Here is a 19,118-nt window from a genome sequence, read left to right on the forward strand (position 1 = left end):
TAAACGGATTTTTATCTTTAGATTCCCAGTAGGTAACCTAAAAAGAATTTGGAGAAAATTATTAGCTTGAAAATGGCATATAATTTTTAAAAGAAACAATTTTGAAAGCATTCCTGTATCTCTGGATGAAACAGTTATTAATAGTAATAGTGTTTTGCATAGGCATGTGTGTGTTTATATCTTTCTTAGCTTATTGTGAGAGGCAATACTTTTGATTTTCATTTCGTTTATTTACCTTCAGCTTTGCTACAGGTGTTCTGTCTTAATTTGTTCATGAAGAGCCATTGTGGAAATCCAAGGCCTGTTAAATACTTTAAAACTCATTAGTTTCTTAGAAAATGAAGGCAAGCAATGATGACAAAGCATATTGATCTCATTCTCTTTACCTCTCAAGCCAAATTTTCCTTTCTTTACTAAGATGCTTGTCTCTATTACTAAAACTTTGAAAAGAAAAATATTTAAATAACACATTTTTTCCTTGTAAAAACTACTTTCTTTCCTAGCAGTCATCGAAGAACATTCTGCTGCAAATAATCAAAATGATTTTTGTGTATTATATACATTTCCCACTCTTTATTATGAAGCAGCTGTTTTTAAGGGATTCTAAGGTTCTGTCTTCTCTTGGTCTTTATTAAATTTGTTTTTCAATGCTTTTCATATACTCTGCTTTCCTATAATACAAATATTACTTTGTCTAACCTTTTCACATAATGACCAGCGGTAATGTTTAATTATTTATACATTTTTAAAGCCTACTCTACAAAGGTATAAGACCCTGTTTAAAAAAAAAAGCAAAACAAAACTAATGTTTTGGCATATTATTTGAGTTCTTCTCATTTCTAAATTTCTTTTAATCATTGAAAAGAGTCAAAACTCAACTCTTGTGAACTAATGATTTAAGGTTTTTCAGACAATTGTATGGATAGACTTAATCTTATTTTACTGTAATTGAAATAGTATTGAGTTTGCAGTAGGGAGAATAAGAGGTGCTTTCTTCTTACTAATGTCCATTTGATACATAAACACTTTCACTTGTTTGTTTGTTTTTTACAGATTCCCTGCAAGCTCAGCTTATCAATATGGGTGTTATACCTACCTTAGTGAAATTATTGGGCATCCATTGCCAAAATGCAGCTCTTACAGAAATGTGTCTTGTTGCATTTGGCAACTTAGCAGAACTTGGTAAGTCCTAGTCATGAACCACAAATGTAAATAACTTGTTAATGTACTTACAATAAATTTTCCTTTAGATGTTAACAAACTGGAGATCCGTGTAGATTATATTATTTTTTGAAGAATTGTAGATCTTCCTTCAATGTTTAAAAAAAAAAGTAGGTCCCATTATAGCTTATGATTGTATTGTTTATAATTGGAGCTCCTTTGCTTCCCTCATTGTTTTATTTATTGAGGTTTAAAGTTTTCACTTGAATATTATTTAATAGAGTTGAATATTTAAAATGATCTCCACTTGACTTTAGTATTCTTACATGAGAGATGGTCTTGAAATCAAGTATTGCATTTCCAGAACAAAAATAAAGGATTGTTGGGGCACCTGGGTAGCGCAGTCGTTAAAGCGTCTGCCTTCAGCTCAGGGCGTGATCCCGGCGTTCCGGGATCGAGTCCCACATCGGGCTCCTCTGCTGGGAGCCTGCTTCTTCCTCTCTCACTCTCCTGCTGTGTTCCCTCTCTCGCTGGCTGTCTCTCTGTCACATAAATAAATAAAATCTTTAAAAAAAAAAATAAAATAAAATAAAGGATTGTTATTATTACATTCTATATTAATTGTTTATCAGGTAAAAAGGAACCTAACAGACTGAGGTTTTTCCCCCTCTTTTTAGAAAATCCCTTAAAATGATAGAGGACTTTTCCCTAATAATATATTTGTAACAGCATTAAGAAAAATTACAAGAAATCTTGAAAATCAGAAGGCAAACAGAAGCAGAGCAATACTGGAAACACAGCCCAGTCATAACAGAGAAGAGGACTGATGACTCCACAACCCCTCTTTTCTCTGTTTTATTCTTCTCTATCATTAATAGTACTCTCTTCTTTCTGACCTTCCTCCTGTGATTCTTAATATAAAATTACGACTCCTGGTCTGACTCTACCCCACAATCATATTCATAACAAATTTTATATTATGGGGACAGTGAAACCAAATGATGTCTTGTCATAACTAGATATAATAGCTAAAACAAACAAATTAATCCCTTTTATAAATAAGTAAACAGAAGCACCAGGACTGTAACCTTGGATCTTCTGAGAGCTCTCTTACATACTACACGTTAAAATCTTGATCTCCGTAGTTTCTTTAGCTTAGACTTTAAGTGCTTCATATTTAAAGGAATGGAGATTATCAGAGCTAATTTTGTAAAAAAACAAAACAAAACAAAAAAAACCTAATTTTTAAATCTCTCTTTTTTTTTTAAAGAACATGAGCTAATTTTTAAATCTTTTTTTTTTTTTAAAGAACAGCAACATGTTTAGATTGAATTTCTTTTCATGAGACGCGAACTTTGGTTTTATTTTGTTTTGTTTTATTTTTAGTATAGTTGATGCACAATGTTAAAAGTCATTCTTATTGAGTGGGTCATCTCCTGGTATTTATGAATGTCCTTGTCTTCTATCCTCTTCTGCTTTTCTTTTTTTTCATACTGTTGTTTTTATTTCCATCATTCACGTAAGACCAAAAATGAAAGAATATTCATTCATTGTTTTACAAGATACTGTTTTCCATTATTAAAATGGATTGTAGGAATTTGTGTTTGGTATACTTTGTAGAAATAAAACAGAAATCATGCTATAATCCCTGATAATGTCCTAATCTTGGTAACAGAAACATAAACACCATTTAATATGAATTGCTTATGTTAAGGCATCAGAATTTCTTTGGGAGAGTGCATTGACCACCTCAATTCAGCCTCCTCTCCCTAGTCTGTATTAAAAGATGGATATATACCCATTAGGTCCGATTTCATAGTCTATTTCCAGCTGTTACTACCTTTACCCCAATTGGAGGCTGAAAGGATAAAAGAAATATTCCTTTATGTACTAAGACTTCTAGAGTTTGTATCTTGAGTCTGTTATGTCCATGTAACAGCTATGTTACACATCAACACCGAAATTGAACATGTACGCCCCAGAATACTTTTCCTCGTTCCGGTGTATGTTTTATTGCAATAAGTTAAAAAGTATACACAAGGCATTACTATTATTTGACATGGGTAAATATCAAGTTCCCATCACATTTATATTACACACTTCTGAATATGGCGTATCACTGTATGCTAGAGTTACTTTTAGTCAAATTTATTAATAAAAATGTTAAACAGAAATTTTTGTGGTTTTGCTCACAAAAGATATATTTGATAAAGACAAAATATAAAATAATTTAAGTGCAGTCTATTACAGAATTGGGGGCAAAAAGGAAAATGCAGCTCTGCCTTTTTGTTCTCTTTGAGTCGTAGTTTATAGGACTTCCTTTTTATTTGGCTCCAAAATCTTTTATAAAGAAAATTTTCTGCTTAAAATATTAGGATTTGGGGGGTAGAGATGTTAGAATAAAACTTGTACTTAGTTTCACTTCTTTCTGGAAACTAAAACTACAGTAAAGGGATACTTTTTTAAAGGCTTAAATCCACAAGGAAAGGGGAAAAGAAAAAAGGGAGAGGAGATGACACAATATTTTATGACCTGGGAAGAAAGACGAGCAATAACTAATGTAGCAAAACTTTGATATATAAATCCTGGGTTAGAAAGCCAAGAACTAACCAGTTTGCTCTTTGGAATCTTCAAAAGGATCAGAATTTGGTGGTATTAAAATCTCATTCCTTTCCATACTTTTATTTTATTTTATCCAAAATGTGTTTATTGAGATAGTTTCCCACTCATCTGATTCAGGGTGTTTTAGTGTTGCCTCCATCTGCAGGAGCATCGTTCTGTAAGCCTTGCTTTTCCTCCTGTAGGCTGACAGAGGACAGTGGAGCAGCCAAACACACAAAACTACCCTTTGTGCATGGCTAAAGACTCGTGATGTTGTAGCATCCTGGGCACTTCACATCCATGAAATAGGAACTGAGGCTCCCCACCAGGCACTTCTTATGCTTCCCCTTCTCCCCTTTCTGGGCAGGTGGAAGAGGTCCTTCATAAGGGGCATGTTCTTGTAGGGAAGTCATTACTGCCAGAAAGCCCCTTTCCGCACTACCCCTTCCCATGTAAACAAAAGACTGTATTTATTCTCTAGAAAGGCTAAAAATAGAAAATTTGTAATCTGGGGACATCAAACTAACTTGAAGTAACAGGTACCAGAGTACCATTCCAAAAATGGTTTAAGTGAAAATAGATACACTGATGCTGAGAACCCCAATGTTATTATCCCATTTGTCCTACAGAACATAAAGATACTTATATAAAAAGGCCATCTGACTGCTCTTACGGATAATCTTGTAGTTAACAAGATCGCTCAAACTCATAGCTCCGAATCAGTTTTTAAATCCCATTTTTTTTCATTTTATTTATTTTTTATCATGATTATACTCTTTAATCCTCCTCCCCTATTTCCCCCATCCCCCAGCCCACCTCCCCTCTAGTAACCTTCAGCTTGTTCTCTGTAGTTAAGAATCTGTTTCTTGGTTTGTCCCTTTTTTTGTTTTTTTCCTTTGCTTGTTTGTTTTGTTTCTTAAATTCCACATATGAGTGAGAGCATGTTGTATTTGTCTTTCTCTGACTTCTCTTAGCATAACACTGTCTAGTTCCATCCATGTCATTGCAAATGGCAAGATTTCATTCTGTTCTATGGCTGAATAATAATCCATTATAAATATGTACCACTTCTTTATCCATGCATCTATTGATGGACACATGGGCAGCTTCCATAGTTTGGCTATTGTAAATAAGGTTGCAGTGTATCCTTTTGAATTACTGTTTTTGTATTTTGGGGTTAAATACCCAGTAGTGTGATTCCTGGATTGTAGGGTAGTTCTGTGTTTAATTTTTTTAGGAAACTCCGTCCTGTTTTTCATAATGGCTGCACAAATTTGCATTCCCACTAATAATGCAAGAGCGTTCCCCTTTCTCTGCGTCCTCACCTACACTTGTTTCTTGTGTTTTCCATTTTAGCCTTTCTGATAGGTGTGGGGCAGTATCTTATTGTAGTTTTGATTTGCATTTCTCTGATGATGAGTGAAATTGAGCATCTTACCATGTTGTCTGCTTTTTTGGAGAAATACGTGTTTGTGTCTTCTGCCAATTTTTAATTGGATTATTTGTTTTTTGGGTATTAAGTTGTATCAGTTATTTATATATTTTGGATACTAACCCTTTATTGGACATGTCATTTGCAGATATCTTCTTCCGTTTAGTAGGTGGCCTTCTAGTTTTGTTGATTGTTTCCTTTGCTGTGCAGAAGTTTTTTATTTTGATGTAGTCCCAATAGTTTACTTTTGGTTTTATTTCCCTTGCCCAGGAGACATTATCTAGTAAAATGTTGCTACGGCCAATGTCAGAGAGATTACTACCTGTGCTCTTTTCTAGGATTTTTGTGGTTTCAGTCTCACATTTAGGTCTTTCATCCATTTTGTGTTTATTTTTGTGTATGGTGAAAAACAGTGCATGTAGCTGTCCAGTTTTCCCAACATCATTTATTGAAGGAACTGTCTTTTTCCTATTAGATACTCTTTCCTCCTTTGTCGAAGATGAATTGACCATATAATCATGGGTTTACTTCTGGGTTTTCTGTTCTATTCCATTGATCTACTTGTCTATTTTTATGCTAGTACCATACTGTTTTAAATACTATTGCTTTGCAATATAACTTGAAGTCAGAGATTTTGATACCTCCAGTTTTGTTTTTATTTTTCAAGATTGCTTTGGGTATTCAGGGTCTTTCATGGTTCCATACAAATTTAAAGATTGTTTGTTCTAGTTCCATGAAAAATACTTTTGGTGTTTTGATAGGGATTGCATTAAACCTGTAGGTTGCTTTGAATAGTATAGACATTTTAACGCTATTTGTTTTTCTAATCCATGAACATGGAATGTTTTTCCATTTCTTCGAATTGTCTGGAATTTCTTTCATCAGTGTTCTATAGTTTTCAGAATACAGGTCCTTCACTTAGTTAAGTTTGTTAGATATCCTATTTTTTTCAATGCCACTGTAAATGGGATTATTTTCTTCATTTCATTTTCTCCTGCTTCATTATTAGTGTATAGTAATACAACAGATTTCTGTACATTGATTTTGTGTCCTGCTACTTTACTGAAATCGTTTATCCTCTAATAGTTTTTTGGTGGTGTCTTTGGGGTTTTCTATGTATAGTATTACATCACCTGCAAATACTGAGAGTTTTACTTCTTCCTTACCAATTTGGATGCCTTTATCTCTTTATGTTGTCTAATTGCTGTGGCTAGGACTTCCAGTACTATGTTGAATAGAAGTCTTGAGAGTGGTATCCTTGACTTGTTCCTGACCTTAGGGGAAAAGCTTTCAGTTTTGCACCACTGAGTATGATGTTGGCTGTGGGTGTTTCATATAAGGCCTTCATTATATTGAGATGTGTTCCTTCTAGAACTACTTTGTTGAGCGTTTTTGTAATGAATGGATGTCTTTCTTTGTCAAATGCTTTTTCTGCTTCTATTAAAATGATCATGTGGCTTTTATCCTTTCTTTTATTAATGTGATGTATCACATTGATTGTTTTGCAAATATTGAACCACACTTGCATCCCAGGAATAACCCACTTGCTTGTGGTGTTTGATTTTTTTAATGTATTGTTGGATTCAGTTTGTTAGTATTTTGTGTTGAGAATTTTTGCATCTATATTCATGAGAGATATTTACCTGTAGTTCTCTTTCCTAGTAGTGTCTTTATCTAGTTTTGGTATCAGGTTGATACTGGCCTCCTAAAATGAATTTGGAAGATTTCCTTACTCTTGTATTTGTTGGAATAGTTTGAGAAGAGTGGGTATTAACTCTTCTTTAAATGTTTGGTAGAAATTACCTGTGAAACGTCTGGTCCTGCACTTTTGTTTGTTGGGAGTTTTTCAGTTACTTGATTTAATTTCATTGCCGGTAATTGGTCTGTCCAGATTTTCTATTTCTTCCTCCTTAGTTTTGGTAGGTTACATATTTCTAGGAATTTATCCATTGCTCGTAAGTTGTCCAAGTAATTGGTATTTGGGTGGCCCTCTTTTTTTTTTTTTTTTTTTTAATGAGTCTTCCTAGAGGTTTATCAATTTGGTTGATCTTTTCAGAGAACCACCTCCTGGTTTCATCAATCAGCTCTATGATTTTTTGGTTTCTGTATCATTTATTTCTGATCTTGTCTTTATTATTTCTGCTCTTGTCTTTATTATTTCCTTCCTTTTGTTGAGTTTGGCTTTCATTTGTTCTTTTTCTAGCTCCTTTAGGTGTAAGGTTAGGTTGTTTATTTGAGATTTGTTTTGCTTCTTGAGGTAGTATTGCTATAAACTTCCTTCTTAGAACCACTTCTGCTGCATCCCAATGATTTTGGACCATTGTGTTTTCATTTTCTTTTTTTCATGTAATTTTTAATTTCTTCTTTGATTTTTGGCCGGCCCATTCATTTATTTGGTAGCATGTTATTTAACCTCCATGTATTTGTGCTCTTTCCAGATTTCTTCTTGTGATTGAATTCTAATTTCATGGGATTGTGGTCAGAAAAGATGCATGGTGGGGCATCTAGGTGGCTCAGTCAGTTAAGCTTCTACCTTTAGCTCAGGTCATGATCTCAGGGTCCTGGGATTGAGCTCCATGTTGGGCTCCCTACTCAGCAGGGTGTCTGCTGCTCCCTCTCTCTCTTCCCCTCCCCCTGCTCGTGCTCACTCTTTCTCTCTCAAATAAATAAATAAGATCTTTAAGAGAGAGATGATGATGATATGACTTTGATTTTTTTTTTTAACTAAGACTTGTTTTGTGGCCTAATATGTGATCTCTTCTGAAAGTGTTCTGTGTGCACTTGAATGTATATTCTGCTGTTTTAGGATGGAATGTTCTGAATTTGTCTATTAAATCCAGTGTGTTATTCAAAGCCATAATTTCCTTGTTGATTTTCTGTTTGGATGATCTGTCCATTGATGTAAGTGGGGTATTAAAGTCCCTTGCTATTATTGTATTACTATTGATTTGTTATGAACTTTTTTATGTATTTGGGTACTTCTATGTTGGGTGCATAAATATTTATAGTTATTATATCCTCTTGTTGGATTGTCCCCTTTATTACTATGTAGTATCTTTCTTTGTCCCTTGTTAACAGTCTTTGTTTTAAAGTCTCTTTTGTCCAATATAAGTATTGCTATTCCAGCTTTCTTTTGGCATCCATTGCCTGATAAATGTTTCTCCATCCCTTCACTTTCAATCTGCAGGTGTATTTTGGTCTGAAATGAGTCTCTTGTAAGCAGCATATAGATGGGTCTTGTTTTTTTATCCACTGCTTCACCCTATGAAAACCACTTCTTCAGCCTATGTCTTTTCATTGGAGCCTTAAGCCATTTGCATTCAAAATAATTATGACAGATATGTATTTACTGCCATTTTGTTACTTGTTTTGTGGTTGTTTCTGTAGATTCTCTCTTTCTTCTCTTCTTCTCTTTCATAGTTTGGTGGCTTTTTTAAGTGCTCTATTCGGATTCCTTTGTTTTTATTTTTTGCATGTCTATTACTGGTTTTTGATTTGTGGTTACCATCAGGTTTGTATATAACGTCTTCTGTGTATAGCAGTCTATAATAAGTTGATGGTTACTTAAGTTTGAGTCCATTCTTTACTTTTCTTCCGCCCATAATTTTAGTATATGGTATCATACTTTACATCTTTTTATTTTATAAATCCCTTGACTGATTTTTACAGAAATACTTACTTTTATTGCTTTTGTGCTTTTTACTTTTCTTACTCTCACTTGCGGTCTTTCCTTTTTCATCCAAAGAGTCTCCCTTAATATTGCTTGTAAGGTTGGTTTGGTGGTCATGAACTCTTCGAGAGACTTTTTATCTCTCTTTCTATTCTGAATGATACCCTTGTCATAGTATTCTTGGCTGCAGATTTTTCCTTACAGCACTTTGCATGTATCATGCCACTCTCCTCTGGCCTGCAAAGTTTCTGCTGAAAAATCCACTGATAGCCTTATGGGGTTTCCCTTGTATGTAACTGTCTTTTTTCTTGCTGCTTTAAAATTTTTTTTCTCTATCACTACCTTTTGCCTTTTTTATTATTATGTGTCTTGGTGTGGACATCCTTAGGTTGAATTTTTGGGGGGAATGTCTGTGCCTCCTTGATCTGGATATCTATTTCCTTCCCCAAATCAGGGAAGTTTTCAGCTATTATTTCTTCAGATTAATTTTCTGCCCTCTTATCTCTCTCTTGTTTTTCTGAGTTCCCTATAATGTAGATGTTGTTATGCTTGATGGAATCACTGAGTTCCCTAAGACTATTCTCAATTTGCATAATTTTCTTTCCTTTGTTCGGCTCAGTTACTGTCCATTACTGTCTTCCAGGCCATTAATTTATTTCTCTGCTTCATCTAACCTGATATTTGTTCCATCAAGTGTATTTTTAATTTCATTTATTGTGTCCTTGATCTCTGATTGGTTCTTTTTCATCTCTGTGTTAAGGGTCTCACTGATGTCCTCCACTCTTTTCTCTAGTCCAGTGAGTATCTTTATGATCATTACTTTAAATTCTCTACCAGGCAGAGTACTTATATCTGTTTTGCTTTGGTCTCTTGCTGTGGTTTGATTGTGTTCTTTTTTGGGAGTTGTTTCTCTGTCTCATTTTGTCTGACTTTCTGTGTCTGTTTCTGTGTGTTAAGAAAGTTAGCTACTTCTCTTGCTCTTAACAGTAGTAGTCTTATGAAGAAGAGGTCCTGTAGTGCCCTGCAATGCAGTGTCCCCTGTTCCCCAGGGCCTGGCACTTCAGGGACCATCTCCCTATGTGTGTTGCATGTGCTGTGCTGTTGAGTCTTGACCTCTTTTTCCTTCAGTGTAATTGTCTGCAGAGGCTCTTGGTCCACTGTATGCAGCAAGGTGTGTGGTGGTCTGCTTGCAAAACTAGACCTGCCCCTGCCAGGACCAAGGTGTCACTAAATGGGCAAGTCAGGAGATATGGTATTGACAAGGTTTGCACTGGTCTTCTGGGGAGGAGGGTGGGGGGCACAGCACTGGGTCTGAGGTGAGCATGACTGGGAAAGGTAGATCTGCCAAAGTGTGGGGAGTGAGGGGTGCTTAATGCAACCAAGTTAGGTAAGGAGTGTGGATACCAGGCTGGTTCCACAGGTGGCCATTCTTTATGCTGTCAGGGGAGGAGGGAAATGCCATCTGCCAGCTCCTTTGTTCCTGGAGGGATCTCTCCATGATCCTTGTCTCACCTAACTGTGCTCTGAGATGAGCAAATTATTCCCCCTCCTGTCTGCTCCCTAGCATTTTTCAAACTGTTGGTTTTATGCTGTATCTGCATGGTCTGTTTGTCGTTCTGTCTCTTTAAGGGCAGGAACTCCACTTCCTCATGCCTTCTGGGCTCTTCGAGAGCTGAGTCCCTAATTTTAAAATTCCAGGCTGTAAGTCCCAGTGGTTTTAAGAACTTACAAAATTTGGCCCCTCTCACTATCAGAGGTAAATATTACAGAGATTCTTCCTCCATTTATGGGCTCCTTGTGTGAAAGTCTATTTTCTGCCCTTCTCTACACCATTGGCTCCCTCCTTACCACGGACAGCCAAAGTTTGTTTCGCTTCCAGACCACCTTCTTACCTTCTTTGATGTGACCTCTTCCCTGCCTATAGTTGTAGAGTTTGTTCTGCCAGTCTTCAGGTCATTTCCTGGGTTATTTATGCTGATATGGGTATTATCTGGTTGTATCCATTAGACAGGGCAAGGTTAGGCCTTCTTACTCTACCATCTTCCCCACCAATTTAAATCCCAATTTTTAATCAATATATAGACAATTAGAGAGGTAAGGATAGCTCCTAACATGAAAGGTAATGAAATAAATAGAAAAAACAATTTGGAGGAAATAAAAACGATGCAGGGTGAGGAAAAAAGGGCAAATATACTCAGGTAAGTGAGAAAAAAATACTGTGAGTGTGAAACTGTAACAGGATGCTATTTTTAAAGAAACGAACAGAACAAAAAATCTTAAACATTAAAAGCACAATAGCTAAAATGAAAGTTGTTTGGAGAAATAGTTGCAGAAGTAAAGCAAAAAACAAGAGGATAGAAAATACAGGAGAAAATACAGATAGGGAATTAAGCCAAAAGTTTCAGGAATAGATAAACAGGAGACCATTGCTAAATAACTTAAGTATCACAGAACTAAAATACATAATTTTCCATGATTGGAAGGGTCTGTCAGATGCCTAGCCCAGTGGATGAAAATAGACTCAGATCATGGCACATCTGTTTGAAATTTTAAAATGGGACAAAGAACATCTTACAAACTTAGAGGACAGAAAGTTGCACACAAAAGACTGTGAATCTGTAAACATTAGATGTCTCAAAACACTGGCAGCCAGAAGAAAATAAAATGCTGCCTTCAAAAATTGGAGGGAAAATTATTTCCAATATAGAATTCTATACCCAATCAAACTGCCAAACAAGTGTGAAGGTATAATAAAGACATTATCAAACATGAACATCTCAGAAAATTAATATCCTACATAGTTTTCCTCTGGAAGCCACTGGAAGATGTGTTCCACCAAAGCAAGGGATTTAAAGTAAGAAAGAAGACTACATAGGAATCAGGAGACAAGAGATCCAACAGGAGAAGAAGAATTCCTAGTAGGATGGTGACATGAGAGCCCCAAATGGCCTGTTTTCAAAGAGCAACTAGTCCAGATTGGAACAAGTCAGAGGCTGCTAGAGTGGGGGTTGGGGTAATTCTTGGAGGAGATGAAATTGATTGATTACCTAAAGTGAGCTTCATAAGAGAAGATCAGACAGCTGATCAACAGTTTGGAGCTGAATTAATGATAAGTACATGGAAAACTAAGCAAATGAAAAAAAAATCCCAGAGGAACAAAAAATAATTCTAGGGAAGATGAAATACTATATTATTAAAACACTAATTACTGATATAACCAAAATTACAGTATAATTAATATTGAGAAGATGAAGGGTATGGTGGGGGGGGGACAAAATCGCTAAGGCCTAATTGTTTATAATGGAAAGTCAATCAAAAATATTTAAACCAAAAAATCAAAAAGTGCCAATACAAATATGTTATTTAAAAATATGGAGGTAAATACCAATGACTTAGCTAAGAGAACTTTATGTGCTTGGCTTCTGAGAAGGAAAAATGGGAGGAGGAGACTGGATTTTTCTGGTAACATAAGTATTAGAACTAAGTATCTCTTTAAGCTCATGTATAATTTTGATAAAAATAACTTCAGGGGTGCCTGAGCGTTTCAGTTGGTTGAGTGTTTGCCTTCAACTCGGGTCATGATCCCAGTAGTCCCAGGATCAAGACCTGCATCAGGCTCCCTGCTTGGCAGGGAGTCTCCTTCTCCCTCTGACCCTCCCCCCTCTTATGTTTTTTCTCTCTCAGTCTGTATCACTAAAATAAATAAAATCTTAAAAAAAAAAACACTTTACAAAATGAGGGTTCTTGCTAAGGGTGTGTTAAGCATCCATGACATTTGATTCAAATATAATGTCCAAATCATACTTTAATCCTGCCTTTTCTCTGTATCCACCTTCAGGATAAATACAGATCTTGTTCTTTATTTTTTTTTTTTTAAGATTTTATTTATTTTATTCGACAGAGATAGAGACAGCCAGCGAGAGAGGGAACACAAGCAGGGGGAGTGGGAGAGGAAGAAGCAGGCTCATAGCGGAGGAGCCTGATGTGGGGCTCGATCCCATAACGCCGGGATCACGCCCTGAGCCGAAGGCAGACGCTTAACCGCTGTGCCACCCAGGCGCCCCTCTTGTTCTTTAATATGTATATTAATCATAGTGCATTGTTTCCTTGTGGTGGCAAATGGCCTGAATAACTTAGCAGGAGTGATTTGGTTTTACTTTTTTAATAAGTGTTCGAAGGAGTAGAATATGGATTGGAAAAAAGAACACTAATACTATTATTTTTAAAAAGAATGGGAGCACATACATAAATGTTGATGTCTGTCTACTTCACCTGTGATTTTATGTTCCTGAAATTCTTCCCATTTGAAGAACTGTCTGAAGCAAAGGAGCAGTCAGCAATGCTCAGGACTTTAATCATCCCTATTTATATCAAACTCATTTTATATGGTAAGGTGTGCTGACATTTGTAGAATATGATCTCTGAGGGTTTAGGTAGCTTATTGGAAAAGACACTCCATTCCTACTACTTTTTTATGGCACGAAGGAATCATAAAGTTTTGAGGTAGGTTTTCATCATTTTGGCATAGATCTGATGCAGGCACCAAAAGCAGTGTAATAAGAAATGAATCAAAACCATGAAGCCGTGTTAAGATTTGTGTTTCTCCTTTCTCTTTTAGTTGAATTTGCAGTATTTTTTATTTGATACCAGCAGAGGTTTACTTGAAACTGGAGAGCAGAACCTACCACTTGTATTTATTTAATTTTTCATTCAGTCACACAGTCATTCAGTCAAGCATTATTTTGAACACCTACTATGTACTGGGCACTCTACTATACATGGTGTTTGTGGTAGTTAATACACACTGCCCTTGCCCTCAAGGAGCTATGGCCTTGTGGGTGAGATGGAAAAATTTTAAACAAATTTACAAACAGTCATATATATTGTGATAATTGTTAGTATGAGAAAGTAATGGAATGAGGTGAGGGACTAATTTAAATTAGAGGCATAAACTCTAGATGGGATAAAGCATTTTCAGACAGTCAAGATTTAAAAATATTTACCTCTTATATGTAGTAGTATAGAAAGTGTATTTGGAAGCTGCTGGAGGATGCTTACAACAAGTGAAAGCAAAAGGATGTAGATAATAGAGTATCTAATACTGGAAAGAAAAGAACGTCTCAAGATATTGATTGAAAGAAATTCTAGGATGTCAGCTGTGCCCCCAAAACAGATGAAAATTCTGGATAAATTATTAGGACATCTGAGGCAGCAAAAGAAATTAAGAAGATACCTGAGAGAAATGGAATGGATTCCAGTTGTATTTGGGAGGCAAATTGGTAGAGTTTGGTAATTCACTGGAGGTAAAGTTGAATGAGAACAAGTGAGCAATGACTGCTAGGTTTCTGCCTACGTAGATGGATAGATGGACTGTTCATTTACCAAGTAAAGGAAGTAAAGGAAGTCTGGAAGAAAAACATTTCAGGTAATACCAAAAGTCCTAATTTTAGACATTGAGTCTGGATACTAGAGGGGGATAATTTATTCAAATGGAGATGTCAGGTGGCAGTTAAGTAAGAGCTTGAAGTACAGAAGAGGGCTAGAGATAAGATTGTATAAGTATCAACATACAGGTGCTGTTTTGTTGCTATGGAAGAGAATTAGATTGTCTGGGATGAGAGTAAGGACCAAAAAGATAAGAAAGAAAATGATCAAGTCCCAAGGAACTGGAATTTATAGAGGTCTGGTAGAAGGGGAGGAGCAGGTGTGCCAAAATTAGTTTGAAACGGGTTTAAAAGAGAATGTGAGTTGAGAAAGTAGAGACAGTGTATGTAGATGGTGCTATCAAGAAACTTGTTTGTGAAAATGAACAGAGATTGGATGGTAGTTGAAGAAAAGTAGTTGTTTTATTTTTATTTTTTTTAAAGATTATTTGAGCACACATCTGTGAGTGGGGGGAGGGGCAGAAGGAGAGAATCTTCATAGACTCCCTGCTGAGCATGGATCCCATTGAGGGGCTCAATCCCATGACCCATGAGATCATGACCTGAGCCCAAACCAAGAGTTGGAGGCTCAACCAACTGAGCCACCCAGGTGCCCCGAGAAATTTTTTAATATTGCTTTTTTGTGTGAGAAATATTAGAGCATATTTAAATGCTGATGATGGGCCTCTACAGCGAGGAGAGATTGGAAATGCTGAAGAGGCAGGAGGGAATGATACCCCACGTACATGTGAAAAATTGACCTTTAATAGCAGGCATGTCAGGACCAGTGCAAGAGCATACCATTTTAATGATCTAAATGTAATGATGATAAGTCATCTTTACTTCAGCCATGTAAAATGTAGTCTGTATGAGCAGTTTTTCTTCTTTGACTAACAGCCTTGAAATTATGAATTTATAACTTAGTAATTTAATTGTTGCTATGGTTACCTATACGTTATGCTAGTGAACATTTTTTATAGCGTTGAATAAAACTGGGTTGGAACGTTTTCTTTAAAGCCGTTTTTCCCTTTCAGCAGCATTTAAAGTGTATCTTATAGTTCCTGTACTTGAAAAGTATTTGTGTTTATCAGTAATTGTACAAAATGAGCATGTATTGCAAGTAATAGAATACAATTTCTGCATTTAATTTTGCGTGTTTACTCTAAGGTTACCTCTCCTGTTTTGCAGAGTCGAGTAAAGAACAGTTTGCCAGTACAAACATTGCTGAAGAGCTGGTAAAACTCTTCAAGAAACAAATAGAACATGATAAAAGGGAAATGATTTTTGAAGTTCTTGCTCCATTGGCAGAAAATGGTGAGAAAATAAATGCATCTCTTGATTTTTTTGTGATGTATGCTTTTTCCAGTTTTCCTAATATTACTTAATTGCCAGCTATTTAACTCAAAAGCCTTCTTTGCTTTATTAATGATGTGATGTTCTATTTTGGGTATCTGTAACTTCAGCTATATTATCTACTCTGTAACTATATCTACATTTGCCAGAGCTACTTTCCAAGTTCCTTTGATTTTAAAGTCTTGGCAAACACATAGTTCTGTAGCTTACACATTTTTATACCCATCTGGAAAAAGCACCTGAGAGGCTGAACTTCACTTATGAAGCCTTGCAGGGCAAAGGGACAGTGTGAACACTGGTAAACTATTCCCATCTTTGGTAAAAAAAAAAAAAAAAAATCTAAAGGGATATACCATAGGAATAAGAGTGAACCAGAGTAAACAAACCATCCCATATAAATAATTTTTCAAATACAGTGTCTAGCACAGAATCAGTAAGGACCAGATACATGAGACAAGACATTGTAAGCAAGAACCAGCACAAAGATCAGTCAACAACAGCAAATCTCCAGATACTGGAATTATTAGACATTGACTCAATATAGGTATGCTTATTATATTCAGAGAGTTAAAGGGAAGCTTGAAAAATTTAGAAGGAAACTAGAAACTATAAAAAGTGACATAGCAGATTTGGAAAAGAAACAATTGGAAATTCCTGAATTGAAAAAAATACAACCCAAAAGAAGAACCTAATGGATGGATTTAGATTAAATACAGTTATCTTAGAGAACCAGTGAACTGGAAGATAGATTGGAAGAAAATCCAGAATGAAGTATAAAGAGAGAAAAAAATAATATACATAAAAAGAGAAGTACAGAGGGCACAGTGAGAAGCTCTCACATACTGTTTTTGGAGTTCCAAAAAGTGGTGGGGGAAGCAGAGTCAATATTTTTTTAAATTTTGACAGAGAATTTTCCAGAAATTATTAATGGAGATAACAAATATTCCAAAACCCAAATGAGTCTCAGACCTGATAAAAAGAAATCTACATCTAGATACATTATCTTGAAACTACAGGAAACTAATGACAAAAATCTTAAAAACAGCCAGGAAAAAAATAGATTTCATCTTAAAAAGGGTGACAGTTTGGCTGATTGCTTATCTTCCAGAACAACAATGAAATCCACATGACAATGAAACATCTTCTACGTGCTGGAAAAAAAAATGCCAACCTAGAATTCTGAACCCCGTGAAAACATCCTTCAAAACTAAAGGCAAGGGTGCCTGGGTGGCTCAGTCAGTTAAGCGTGTGCCTTCAGCTCAGGTCATGAGCAGGGGAGCCTGCTTCTCCCTCTCCCTCTGCCTGCTGCCCCCCACCCCACTTGTGCTCTCTCTCTTTCTCTGTCAAATAAATAAAATCTTAAAAAAAAAAAACAAAAACTAAAGGCAAAATAAAGATATTTTCAGAGTAAAAACTGAGAAAGTTCACCACCAACTTTTAAGGTGATTACTAAAATAATTTTTAAAAACAGTATGTAACTGCCAAACTAGTGGAAGGATTTTTTTCTCTAAGTATGCCTTCAAAATAACAGAAGAGAGGAGAGAAAAAGGAACATGAAATAGGGGGTACTAATAGGGCATACAAAATACACTAGATTTAAGACACAGTATTTCAGTAATTTTATTAAATACACTTGACCTAAGTCCTTTAATTAAGGGACCAATTGTCAACTGAATTTTTAAAAATCGACTATACTTTTTAAAACAAACAAAACTTGTTAAATATAGGGAGATTTAAAAGGTTGAGAATAAAAGGATTTAAAAAAATAATCACTCAGGGGAGCCTGGTTGGCTCAGTCATTTGAACATCTGGCTCTTGATTTTGGGTCAGGTCATGATCTCGGGTTCTGGGATGAGCCCCGCATCAGGTTCCATGCTCAGTGAGGAGTCCGCTTCTCTCCCTCTGCTCTCCTTTCCTCCCTCCTCTCCCCGATCCTGCTTACATACGCACGCACTCTCTAAAATAAATAAATCTTTATAAATAATCATTCAAACTTAAAAAAGGCTGAGATAGTTATATTTAATATCAGATCAAATAGAATTTAAGATTAAAAGACTCAATACAGATAAGGTGATGAAAGGTCTGATTCATCTGGGAGCTATAAGTATACATTACCCCAAAACACATGAAGCAGAAATACTCAGAATTATGGAGAGAAATAGGCAAATCCATAAATATCATAGGAGCTTTTAATACCTCTTTCAGTAGTTGATACAAGGAGATAAAAAAAAAAACCAAGGTTATAGAAAAGATTAACATGATTAAGAAAATTGATTTAATGGACATATTTTAGAATACTGCACCCAGCTGCGGGGCCCTTTCTTTTCAAGTACACATGAAATATATAAAACATGTATAGTCATGGAAAAGTTTTACATCGACATGGGTGGAACTAGAGGGTATTATGCTGAACAAAATAAGTCAGTCAGAGAAAGATAATTATCATATGGTTTCACTCATATGTGGAATTTAAGAAACCAAACATAGGAGAAGGGAAGGAGAAATAAAATAAGACAAAATCAGAGATGGAGACAAAGCATATGAGACTCTTAACATAGGAAACGGAGGGTTGCAGGAGGAGAGGAGGGTGAGGGGATGGGGTAACTGGGTGATGGGCATTAAGGAGGGCACGTGATGTGATGAGCACTGGGTGTTATATGCAACTGATGAATTATTGAACTCTACCTCTGAAACTAATGATACTCTATATGTTAACTAATTGAATTTTAAAAAGTTAACAAAAAAAGAAAAAGTTTTAACAAATTTCAAAGGATTGTAACCTTATGGAGTATGTGCTCTGACTTAAGTGAATTGTCTAATTAAAAAAAAGATAACTAAGAAATCCCTAGTTTTAATATCTAATATTTAATATCTAAATGTTTATAAATATTTAGTATTTAGAAATGTTAAATATCTAAATACTTAATATCTAAATATAACTTTAGACAGTAAAAAATACACTTCCAGTACCTCAGAGGTCAAAGAAGAATCATGATGGAAATTAGAAAATTTTCTTCTTTTAAGATTTTATTTATTTGAGAGAGCACATGCAAAAGTGGAGGGAGGGAGAGGGAGAGAATCTCAAACAGGCTCTGCGGTGAGCACAGAGCCTTCTCGGGGCTTGATCTCACAACCCAAAGATCATGACCTGCGCTGAAACCAAGAGTCTGGTGCTCAACCAACTAAGCCACCAAGGTGCCCTGGAAATTAGAAAATTTTCTAATAATGAAAACAGTACTGTATCATAAATCTTACATGATATAGGTAAAGCCATACTTAAAGGCAAGGAAATCTAAAGAGCTGAGATTAATAAAATAGAAAATACATAATGCAATGTAAGCATATAATCACCAAAGTCCAAAAGACTAAATAAAACTGGTAAATCACTAATAAGATTAATCAAGAAAAAAACCTTTATTCTGATAAAACTATAATTAAAAACAGTGTGGTATTGGTACAAGGATGGATGAGAAGACCA

General features: G+C 35.6%; 1 protein-coding gene across 8 annotated transcripts in view; it reads left to right on the forward strand.

Annotated features, from left to right (window-relative positions):
* RAP1GDS1 (Rap1 GTPase-GDP dissociation stimulator 1) overlaps positions 1 to 19,118 on the forward strand; it is a 146,731-nt gene that overhangs the window by 104,700 nt on the left and 22,913 nt on the right. For all 8 annotated transcript variants that reach the window (XM_026509688.4, XM_026509686.4, XM_026509685.4 and 5 more), the window contains 2 exons: positions 1,054 to 1,182; positions 15,476 to 15,601. In XM_026509688.4, the coding sequence (XP_026365473.1) occupies positions 1,054 to 1,182; positions 15,476 to 15,601 (255 nt within the window). The remainder of the gene's footprint in view (positions 1 to 1,053; positions 1,183 to 15,475; positions 15,602 to 19,118) is intronic.

Source organism: Ursus arctos, unplaced genomic scaffold, assembly GCF_023065955.2.
Source record: "Ursus arctos isolate Adak ecotype North America unplaced genomic scaffold, UrsArc2.0 scaffold_9, whole genome shotgun sequence".
Classification (NCBI taxonomy): Eukaryota; Metazoa; Chordata; class Mammalia; order Carnivora; family Ursidae; genus Ursus; species Ursus arctos.